This window comes from Tauraco erythrolophus, chromosome 6, assembly GCF_009769465.1.
Source record: "Tauraco erythrolophus isolate bTauEry1 chromosome 6, bTauEry1.pri, whole genome shotgun sequence".
NCBI lineage: Eukaryota > Metazoa > Chordata > Aves > Musophagiformes > Musophagidae > Tauraco > Tauraco erythrolophus.
This window is the reverse complement of record NC_141470.1, coordinates 37,096,236-37,108,303: the sequence shown is the minus strand read 5'-3', so window position 1 is coordinate 37,108,303 and position 12,068 is coordinate 37,096,236. Positions and strand designations below refer to the sequence as shown.

Here is a 12,068-nt window from a genome sequence, read left to right as displayed (position 1 = left end):
TTCAATATCTCTGCTTCTACATGAGAAGGAACATAGAAATTAAAAGGCAGCTTATTTATTACATGAAATTAAATACCCTCACTGAATATATAAATGATTTCTGAAAATTTTTGCCTTGATATATCACTGAAGTGCATAATATCGTTTAATTAACAGGAAGAAGTATTCCAATGTGTAGTAATGTCATACGCATTTGTGAATCTAATAAGAAAAATGTGTCAATACTCAGATTTGAAGTAAGGAACATTTGGGATTTAATTTAGGATCTTAACAAAAAAAAAAAAAAAGCCCTCTCCCTTTATATCTCTACTAGACACTTATGTAAATAATGGAGAGGAAGGGTCCTTATAGTTCAGTGATATTTACCACTGTGGAATGTGAGAAGAGTAAGCCTGCAGTATTAGATCCAAAATAGCTAGATCTGTGTAACTATTTATTATTCAAGCAACTTTTAAGTAAAATTCTAAGACTTAAGGTTTTAATTTATATGACTTTGTGTCTGAAATAAGAAAATACGACTGTTTCAGATCTTCTAAAATTCTTTGAATGAACTTTTACCAATCAGAGCATTGTTGCTACATTTACCATTGTGCTCTGTGAAAAATACATTTTGTATCTGTATTTCTTAGGTTCTTTTACCATTAGTTGATCAGTACTTTACAAATCACTGCCTCTACTTCCTGTCTTCTCCAACAAAAACACTCAGTAGCAGTGGATATGCATCAAATAAAGAAAAGGAAATGGTAGCAAGGTAAGTAGAAAATTAAGATATACACAGGAGGGTTCTATATAGATAATTAAAGATCTCTTCTTAGATTAAAGAGAAAGATAGATCAAAAGCTCAGTTTCCTGAAATAGAAAGTGAATAGCTTATTCTGTACCAGAATGGCAGTGAGTGAGGAGAATTCCTCATTTTAGAATTCTTTAATATGTAATTAAAAAATTAAGTATATATACTAATTATATATTAAAATTGCGGATGATAACATCAAAAACATTAATAAATTATTCTGTAAGCAACAGAACTAATAAAACTTAATTTCTGATGGGTTTGTGTTTCATTGTTGATGGCAGTTTCTGGTTGAAGCTTATCCCACAGTTGGATCATTTAAATGGTCTCACCTTTAAATTTTCAGGTTATCAAAAAATGTGAAAATACCATGATGAAGCTTTTCAGGGGTAATTATAGTTTATCCCTTCTCTACAAAATTGCTTCTGACCCTGCACAAAAATTGCTGGAGTTTAATGATTTTTAGATGTCCGTACTGTTTCAAATTTGGTTGGAATCAGCCATTTGACTCAAAGTTATTTTAGAAAACTCAATTTAAGAGACAGTTGCCTTTTAATTTATAATGTGTTGCCTTTACAAAAATATGAATTTCCTTTTTCTGCAACTAAAATTTAAAATTAATATTTAATTTGTTTTTAACTATGACTGTCATCTATTATTTTTGTTGCAAATTTTTTCTCCCCATTAAAGGTGCGCTGTCAGTTATTTTCTTTGGGAAATTTTGTATCCTAATCTTTCAAACTGTATTTTACTCTCTTGCTTTCTTTAACTGTCAGTTTTTCAAACTCTATTTGCTTTCTTTCACTATGTTGACAAGAGTTGACTACTTTTTCCAACGGAAGAGTAGTTACAAAATTTGAAAGAAAAGGTAACTTACTCATTGTTAAATAAGATCAGGTCCAGCACTGAACTTCCTAGATTCCATTCTTTGATTTATCTTTCAACTTTTTTTTGCATGTCTCTAAATTATTATTACCCTTTTGTTTCCATCTTCTAGGTGGGTGGTAGTCCTTATATCACAGTTACCTGTAAGAGTAATAAAGTCCCTAAGATTCTGCCTTACTGAGCTTTCAGATATGTTATATACAAATGCGGGAGGTAGTCCATGCTTCCTCTCCGAATGCTCCTATTACTTCCTGACGTCGGTGAGATCAGCTTAACAAAGCTAGAAAGATGCTTACTAGGGTTGTACAAAACACCTTTACAAAGGCACATGAAGGAAGTTAGACGTCTAGCCTGTGTATCTGCTATTATAAATTCGGAAATATAATTCTTTGTCCATTTTTTGTAGAGAAAAGTGACTATCAGTTATTTTCATCTTATAGGAAATACAGTATTTCCTTACTATTATGAAGATAACAATGACAATCTGTTGTTAGTAAGAGACCATACCAATTCCTAAGGTATATTTGCTTCATTTTGTTATGTCTTAATTCTATTTGTAAAGTATAGCACAGATGATAAACAAATCTGCTAACTGTCTGGTTTTAGAAGTTAAAGTAATTCCTTTAATCTTTAGAGAGTTGGTGATTTTTCCTTTCTCTTAATTACTGTGTTATTTTGACAGATAGATTAGATATGCAAGTTTCTGAAATACTTGCCAGAAGCTCTTCTAGGCTTTATATATTTCAGGATTCATCTTATAATCAGCAGAGGCTGAACACAGATTTACTTATTTACAAAGGATATCTTCGCAAATAGTTTTAAATAGTATGAAAATTTGCAATATTTGTTTCCTGCAGAATGCCAAGTAAAACGCTAAAATCTTACTTCGTTTTTCCTGTTCTTAGAAAAAAAAAAATCTTATTCAGAAATAATAGTCATAAAGAATGACTCAAACATATAATACACAATTGTTGGAAACCACTGTAATCAAAAGAAAGTGTCACATTTCAAGTCAACTCTGAAGTAGTGAAGCTTAGAAAATGAAAGTATTCAGAAGATTCAAAAAGTTCTTCTGCTTAAGGCAGTTATTTGACTGACAGCATCATGTGTGATTCAAAATACACTTTCCAGGAACTATGTTGTATTTTCTCTTTCATATTCGTACTACTCTTTACCTCATATTCTAAATAAATCTTTAATCTCTGTCTTGTCTTGTCTTGCTCTTTCTGTTCTTTTCTGCTTTAGCCTGTTCTGCAAACTAGCTGCTCTTGTTAGACATAGGATCTCACTTTTTGGTAAGTTGTTAAGAAAGATCTTGATGAAGTTAAAAATATAAAAAATGTATAACCATTGCGTCTATCTTACCTGAAGCTTTTCAAAGCTATAGGCAAAATTCTATAAAATGATGCATAAACTTCCAGTAAAATTAGCGAGCGCACTCAACACAGCTTTGAAGCTAACAGTTAATAAAATATGTAAAGTGTTGGAGCAGGAGGAAATACTTCTAGGTTTTTCAGACTCTTGTAAAAAAATTCATGTCTTTGCAGTTACTTTTAGCTTTTCAGAAGTCATCTTACACTAATTTCTGTCATCTAACTGTTCACTGATAGATTTATTTCTCAGTAGAGTAGATGGACGTAGGGAAAAATAACATACCTTTTTCAAAGATATTGGTAAGAAAATTATAGAATAAACGTAGGTACTACAAGATAAATTCAGAATGTTGCAGGGTGAAATGATGAAAACTAGACACTAGTTACTCTTTTTAGTTCTTTTCTTGTATGGAAATAGACTTAAGAGATTGAAAGTTAGTTCTAGAAGCAGACCTAACTCTCCCTCCAGTGACCTAAGGTGGGAGACTTATGTCATGTCTTGTTTAATCAATGCATTTCCAGTAATGACTTTTTGGATAATTTGATTATCCTACATTTTCTGTGCTATTGTGCTCTCATAGTATCTCTTTCTAACTAGGTAGCGATTCTGCTACAATGGTGAACTGCCTGCATATCTTAGCTCAGTCTCTTGACACACGGTAAGTTTGCAACATTTATACCGACTACAAACTATGTAGGTGTCATAAAGCTTTTCAGGAGCAGTTGGATTGTTTCTGGATTTTTTATTCCTTATTTGTAAGTAATGATATTAGCAGTATCCATAATTCAGATATTGACCTCCATATTAGCAGATTGCATCTGAAGGGCTTCATCTACATTTTTCTGTTCAATGCCTGTCATTAAAACATTGAAAACTTTTGTCACCCTTTCCAATGGCATTTGAAGTCTTTATTGACAGATATAAATGACACAAACATTGAAACTGCAAATATCAATACCTGCAGATATTGAGTCAGTTTAGTGCATATTGAAAAATTTGTCATTAGAAGTGTGCAGAATGTATTAAAATATGTGCATAGTTACATCTGCTAATTTTACTGTTTAACATTGTAGGGTTTGTGTAGATTAAAACACAGGCCAGATTAGTTTTCTAATTTGAGCTGTTTTCTGGCCTGGTTATGTAATCCACCAGCCTGACAATGAACTCATTGTGAATAATAACACTGGAAAGCTTCATTAAGGGGTTGGAGAAGAGTGCAAAAAAATTAAGGAATGAGACTGTGATGCTGGTGTGGCCGTTGCATTTTCTAGATTTAGGGTTCTTTGAAAACAGGTGAACATGTATCCTTGCATACCTAGTTACTGTGGCTCCCATAAAAATTTAGGGATTGAGAGTAATTTTTCTTGAGCATATAGCACAGAGGCGCTTTCTCACCACCTATGATGTTTGCTGAGAAGGCATTCGAAAGGAGATCACAAAAATTGGAAAGACAAGACAGGAAGCAAGTTCTTTGTTGTTATTATTACGTATTAAATACTCCAAGATGATTGTTGCTTATAGTTCTATGTAGATCTAACTGTCCTTTTCAGTTTGTAATGTAAAGTTCACTGATATATGTGTGTATCTTCAAAGACTGATAGAATATAACATGTACAAATATATCTATACAACTACTAAAGATCAATTTTTCCCTTGTCATTTTTCAGAACTGTTATGAAATCAGGATCTGAGCTTGTTAAAGCTGGATTGCGTGCCTTTTTTGAAAATGCAGCTGAAGACCTGGAAAAAACTTCAGAAAATCTTAAACTTGGAAAATTTACCCATTCACGAACACAAATCAAGGGTGTTTCACAGAATATCAATTATACTACGGTAGCATTGTTACCAATCTTGACATCAATTTTTGAACATATTTCACAGTATCATTTTGGAATTGATTTACTTTGTAAGTATTTTATTTTATTTTTGAAGTTTATTGTGTTTTAATAATACAAAAGCTTTTTAGTAATGATTGCATGAATTCAAAGGATGAAATTCTGTTTTCAATAACACACGTTTCCAGCATTAAATCTGAAATTAGCTGCATAGTACCTAATTTCTATTGTATGTTTAAAAATAACTCAGTAAGTTTCAAATGAATTATGTACAATGTTTCCACTTTAGTTCTTTTAATTTAAAATTTCGTTATTTTTAGCATCACTTAGTTTAAAATTACTGAAATGCCTCCTTGAGATTCAGCAATATGCTGTTCTAAAATACTATATATGTTTGGGTGATCACAGTTCCAAAGCAGAAGATAAAAGATCTATAGCTGTGAAAAAACTTTCTTTAAAAAGATGGGGAGCCTTTAGGTCATGTTCCTAGAGGTTAGACATACAGACTGATGTGATTTAGCTTAAAATTGTACTCTGCGAGTGTCATAACCTGCAATACTGTATTAGCAAGTATCTGCTAATGTCTGGAATGTCTGATGATCTATTAGGTTTTGGAATGAATGTAGATGACAGAGAATGTAGGTATCAGAGAAACAAGATAAATAACATGTGTGGAGTATTGACAGCCTAGAATGGTCAGTGATACATAATGCTAAAAGTTTTAGACACCATTTATCAGATTGTGCAAAGCAGATGTTTAATATTTGGAACATAGTCTTTAGTTGAATAAATACTGATAATGTACTTATTATTTTCCTCTAGTGGGTGATGTGCAAGTTTCATGTTACAGAATTCTTTGTAGCCTCTATTCCCTTGGGACTGGGAAGAACATCTATGTTGAAAGGTATTGAATGAAAAATAGCATGTAAAATTTTCTCTTCTTTAGGAGTGAGTTGTTTACTTAATAAAGTAGTTTGAATGAAAGGTGAATCTGAAACAGTGTGAGCATGTTTAAAATACACTTTTTCTGGAATGTAGTTGCTTATATCTTAGAGTTGAATTCCACACACAAAAACCCAAGCCAAACCTAAATAAAAGCAAATAATTCATCCTGCATATGGCCAGGTATCTGCAGGGAGTTTATTTTTGCCATAGGGAAAGCTAAGTTTTACCATGGGTTACCATTAAGGTTCCCAAAGTTTGGCTACTGCATGTTGCTGTGGGAAGTAGTATGAGTACTAGTTAGATTGTGTCTGTCTCACACCTAAGTCTATACAGAGTTCTCAAAATAGTTGTCCTGAGCATAAAATTTTGAGCATGTGTAGAGCATTCCAACAGCCTTTAATTTTACAAAGGAAACCACTTTACCAGTTACTTGCATTTTAAAAAGAGTAGAGTCTACAATTCCTTTAAGCATCTAGTTGCTCTGATATGTTCCAAGACCTGGCTTATAGATCCTCTTCTATTAAAAGAGGCTCAGATCCATATCTGCTACTTCAGAAATGAGAACCCTAATTTTTGGCCTGTCTATCACAAGACAGGAGCCAAGGTAATCATAACCCTTCCTTATGCTTCTGAAGGCTTTAGGTTAGGCACATTTCATGATCTTTATTATAATGAGAAGTTTAAGATCCATGGAGCCTGAGAGTGAGGCTAAACTGGAGGAAATACAGCTCTCTAGTCTGGTTAGGAGAGGCTTTGCCTAGTATGAGGAATGCTGGTCTCCACTTCCTTCCTTCCAGAGTTTATTCAGTAATTCTTCCAGGCGAAATGCAAGAGCAGTCTGGTGGACAGGCTGTCTCTTTCCTCCCACTCTGCGTGCATGTACATGTGTGCACAAGCTCATTCTTTTATATGTCCACATTCAGTCATTCATGTGTCCACCACTACATTACAGAGCTATACTCTTTCTTCTCTTTCTGAGTTTAAAAATCTTCAATACTCTTTGACACAGATCTGATAAGCAAAACAGGAAGTGCCTTACCCCTACTCTAACTAGCAGTCAGGGTCTTCTCACAGGAAATAAAAGGTAATTTCGTTTGAGTTGCCTTTTGATGAGAAGAGCTCACAGCCCAGGCCTCCACTTGATTGGCAAGAGCTATAAGCACTGGACAGTTACATTAAACGTTGATGTTAGCAGCATCACCTTTTCGTAATGCAGTTGTCTTCTTAGGAGGGAAGAGTGGTCAGATCAGATATATCCAAGGAAATTAATTAGTCTCCGAGTGCTGTGTGAGAGGTTTCCATCAGTGGATTTAATTTAGTTTGATTTTCACTAGACTCACTCAGGCTCTTAAATTAAGGCTGTAGGCAGACATCAATGTCTAGGTGGGAGGTAGGATTTCAAACACGCTGCTCCATATTTCAGCAAAACTTAGAAGTGAATGATTGAGCTAACTTGAACAGTTATTCAAGTTAAACAATGCTCAGATTTAGGATCAAAGTGCAGTTTTTCTCTTAGTGAATTTTGCAGGAACATTAAGAAGTTTTACCTTCTGTTGCAGGATGAGTCATAGTTCACTTTTCATAGGTGAATATCACTTTTCATGGCTGAAATAGTTCAGCTCATTCTACAAGACTCCTGGCTGCTGGGGCTCAGGACTACTAAGTATTAAGTTGGATTGCTGCTGCTGCTGCCTTGTTGTGACAAACTTCCATTGTCAAGAGTTTTGTACTTTGTACAAAGAGTGTTTAGCTTGTTTAGGATGTTGGAGATGTTTCTGATTTCTCTGTGGACTTTTCTTCCCTAAATGTCTCTGTGGTTCATAAATGTTGAGGACTGGATGCAAAATGCAGTAGTCCTTGACTACTTTGAGCCCTAATACTCCACTGGCAAGTGTAATATTACTGCTATAGGCATTCTGACTATGCATTGTATACCCAGGTGCCCATTTCTTTTCATTAATTTAATCAGAAATCTAGGTCCTAAACTTGAGGTTGAAAACTCCCTTTTCACACCCAGTACTCAAAAATTTTATATCCCTTTATGGTTTCTTGATCTTTTCCTGGTTAGTTTATAGAAACACATTTCCAAAGGATTTTTAACACACATGATGACATATCTGTATCAATAATAAGAAATACAAACTTCTGCATGAGTTAAGAAATAATAGCACTTTTTAATGTACATAGTTCAACATGAAAAAATTAACTGCTATATTCAGTCATACTTACATATCCAGATTGTTCAGTTTAAGACTTCGATTTGACCTGTTTGAGGCTTCTTGAAATAAAAACTACCAAAGATGTAAGAAAGTCTGTTGTAAAAATGGTATAATAAGAAATGCTTCTTCATGGCTACCATTAGTTGGTGGTCTTTTATCTTGCTTTGATTTTTCAAAGCCTAGATTGATACCATTATATCTCAAGTGTTTCCACTTCCTCCAAGACTTGCACGTCAGCCTCTTAACAGTTCTTCCTCATTCTTTGGAGCTAATGTTTCCAGTTAGTTTTCTTCCTAACATGTTTTGTCTAAAGAGTTAATTTGGCTTTTCTTTAAGTACCTTTTACTCAGTTCTATTGAACCATACAGTTCCTTGAGTGAATTTAACATTATATGCTTCTTATGTCAGTGACTATCTACTCTGAAATTCTTTTTATCTTTTCTTATGTCTGTCCTGCAAAATTATAGACTTTCCCTTGCTTCCAAATGACAGAAAATATCTGTGTATGTAGAATGATTTTCTTAGCCTTGTTGTATAATTGTTCACCTTCTCTCTTCTTTTGGCTTCTTGACATCATCCTTTTATATAGAAAGATGGGTATGAATTATGACATTGTCATGCATATGAAGAAATAGCCTCAGTGCATTTGATGTTAGTCTTTTTGAGTTACTTTTTAATATGTGTCTGTGCACATATATATACATACACACACCAAGTGTTTCCTTCTTGATCCAACAGAAGACAGAGTTTCCTTTATAGGAAAATTTATTATATCTCCTATGTATATAATATTACATCTTTCATTACAATTTAAATTGGAAGAGAACATTGCTGTGCTCTAAAATATAGGACAAATTTTAACATTATCAAAAATTTGTTTCTGAATGAAATGTTCTGTGGTTTCTATGTGTGCTATTAATGCATCAGGTATTCTTTTGCAAAATGTACACTATATGGATGGTTAGAATGTAAGGAAAATGACATAGATATATAGGCAGAGCACGTAGTTTCTTTTTAAATTTGGAGTAAATAATTTCTACCTTTTCCATTTCTTTGATGGCAGTAAAACAACAGTAAACCGTAGTAACTCTGTACAGAGAATGAATGAGCATTCATCCTTGAAATGCAGTAATATTATGTGAATCATGTTACATGAGATACCCGAGTGAACAAAAATCTATTTTTATAACTTTTTTCAATTTTGTAAGGCCATTGCTTTTGCCAGTGTCTTTTGTTTCTTCTGCAACAAAAGAAGCTGGAGGGTATATAGTTATGTATCTCTTCACATTCCCGCATGTGTGTGAAATAAAAATTGACATAGGCAGTTGAAGATAAGGTAGTAGGTGGGTCACAATCTGTGATTTTAGGTCATACAATGAGGAAGGCTTTGTTGACATGAAGGAATTGTAAAAGGATTGTTTGTTATTCCTGGAAATTGAATAATCATAGAATCATGGAATGGTTTGGATTGGATGGGACCTCAAAGATCAATAGAACAGTTTGGGTTTGAAGAGACCTTTAAAGGTCACCTACTCCAACCCCCCTGCAGTGAGCAGGGACATCAACTAGATCGGGTTGCTCAGAGCCCCGTCCAGCCTGACCTTGAATGTTTCCAGGGATGGGACATCTCCCACCTCTCTGGGCAACCTGTTCCAGTGTTTCACCACCCTCATTGCAAAAAATTTCTTCCTTGTATCTACTCTGAATCTACCCTCTTTTAATTTAAAACTATTACCCCTTGTCCTATTGTAACAGGCCCTGCTAAAATGTTTGTCCCTCTTTCTTACAAGCCCCCTTTAAGTACTGAAATGCTGCAGTAAGGTCTCCCTGGAGCTGCCTTCTCTCCAGGCTGAAAAACTGCAACTCTCTCAGCCGTTCTTCATAGGAGGGATGTTGCATCCCTCTGATCATTTTTGTGGCCCTCCTCTGGACCTGCTTCAACAGGTCCATGTCTTTAAAAAAAAAAAAAAATGGAGCTTCAAAGGATGAAAGGTGTGTGCTATCTTTATCCAATCTGTATGTCAAGCATACAAAATCTGTAAGGCATCTTGTATAAATGGTGCTTCAGAACTTCAGAAGAGTACCTTAGATTTACTTTTATGGCAATGTGAGTCTGGTCTTATGCTGAAAAGGACTGTCTCAGCATCTCTTACACCTTCGTCTGTACATTTCCACTCCTTTCGTTTTGTCTGGTAAATAGTGTTTATGCAGCTAGATGATGAGCATGTTTTTTTGCTGTTGGTTTGGCTTGATTAGTTCTGGGTTTATGGTGAGTTTATTTGTAGCTGGACCAGTTGCTTCATCCAGCTTATCAAGATGCTGTCTGAGTTTTAGTGGTAGCACAGAACAGACAAATAGGAAGATAGGAAGGTTGTGTGTGGGAATGCAGAATTGCCCCTTTCGGAACATGCCACACAGAATGCTATAGTCACGAAATCAATCTTCGATAAGGAGCAGTAGTGTTTCTTGTCACTTGACTATGTAAATGATATATAATGTGTGAAGCAAAAGAAATGTGTGTGTATATACATGTACAGAAAAGAAGTGAAAAGGGTATGACTGTCAAAATGAATTCTTGTTGATTGTATGCATTTGCTCCTTGTTTCAGCAAACTGAAGATATAATAAGGATATGCAGTTACTAATCTGTTCCTTGTGCATATTGTAGACATGTTTTCTACAGTTTGTAGCCTCATAGTTGCACTGTGGTGCAGTTTACCTTTCATATACAATACTTGATGGAGGCTGTTTTTTTTAAAAAAAATCTGTTTCTTATACCACTGTAATGTCCAGTAATTTTGTTCCTGTGAGAAATACAATTTTTCAAAATTGTCAAATAGTTCCTAATATATTAGAGAGATAAACTAAATCAGCAATAAATGTTAATGCTAGTTTATAATGCATACTAGACGTTGAAAACTTAGTGAAAGACTTTTCCTCTCAGGTGACTTTTAGTGTCTCTCTCATACAGGCAGCGTCCTGCACTTGGTGAGTGCTTAGCATCTCTTGCAGCAGCCATTCCAGTAGCATTCCTTGAACCTTCTCTCAACCATTACAACCCATTGTCTGTCTTCAACACAAAAAGTGCAAGAGAAAGAGCAAGTAAGTCATGTCCCTCATGAAAAAAAAAAAAAAAACCAAAAAAAAACCCACAAAAAAACCCTCTCCAACTAGTAGTAACAGAAAGAAATGGTAATGATGAAAAAAAAACAAATGCCAGTAGAGAATTCCTACTATTGCTGTTTTATTATCTGTCATTTTAACCTTGCTCTGCTTTGTTGAGACTGTGTTAACATTGTTTCCTTTCTCCTAGCATATTTGGATGTTTTTTGAACATGATGTTTGAATTCTTTTCTGAAGCTGCATACTGTAATATTGTGGAAAAATCACCAAAACGTGACGAATATTTGAAGCTTAGTCAAAGCTACATTACAAAAATTTGTAGCCAATTGTACAGTTGTGTTCTTACTAGCAACATGCAATAGGTATAATATCTTATTTATGTGAAAATTATTTAAATTTTTTCATTGTCTTACCAGTGCTCCAGTGCAGTTTGGTATAGAGAACTCCTGACAAAATATGACTCTGACTCCATGAAACTTTAATCAGAGGAGCATGAGTGCTACTACATAGATTTTCTTCTCTTGCTTGTCTCCTGACTTACTCTTGACTCTCATATCTTAAAGTATTTCAGTACTTTCCTCACCAATCCATGTAAGAGTCATTGCCTGCCAAAATCATTGTTCCGTTAAACAAACAAACAAAAAAAGTATGTAGATCAATTCCATATGCTTCATAAGTTTTTCCATATAAAAGCAATTACGGAAAAGCTTGTGCTAGCCCTTGCTTCCTGTCAGCTCTACTTTACAGAAGCAGCACTGGTGGAAGAGGAATTTTGCTAGAGAGACTGGCATTAGATTATGATGGGTTGCTAATTGCTGAATAAGCACCTTTCAGTTTCTAATACAAGCATGTGACAACTGGAATTCTTTCCTGGCATTTTTGTTGGGAGATAGATGTG

The 12,068-nt window shown here is 34.5% G+C and overlaps 1 protein-coding gene across 1 annotated transcript in view; it reads left to right on the top strand.

Moving 5' to 3' along the window:
• RYR3 (ryanodine receptor 3) overlaps positions 1-12,068 on the top strand; it is a 203,647-nt gene that overhangs the window by 135,980 nt on the left and 55,599 nt on the right. Inside the window, 6 exon segments of the mRNA XM_086613614.1 lie at positions 630-751; positions 2,921-2,970; positions 3,647-3,707; positions 4,717-4,955; positions 5,707-5,788; positions 11,019-11,149. Of these exon segments, the coding sequence (XP_086469740.1) occupies positions 630-751; positions 2,921-2,970; positions 3,647-3,707; positions 4,717-4,955; positions 5,707-5,788; positions 11,019-11,149 (685 nt within the window).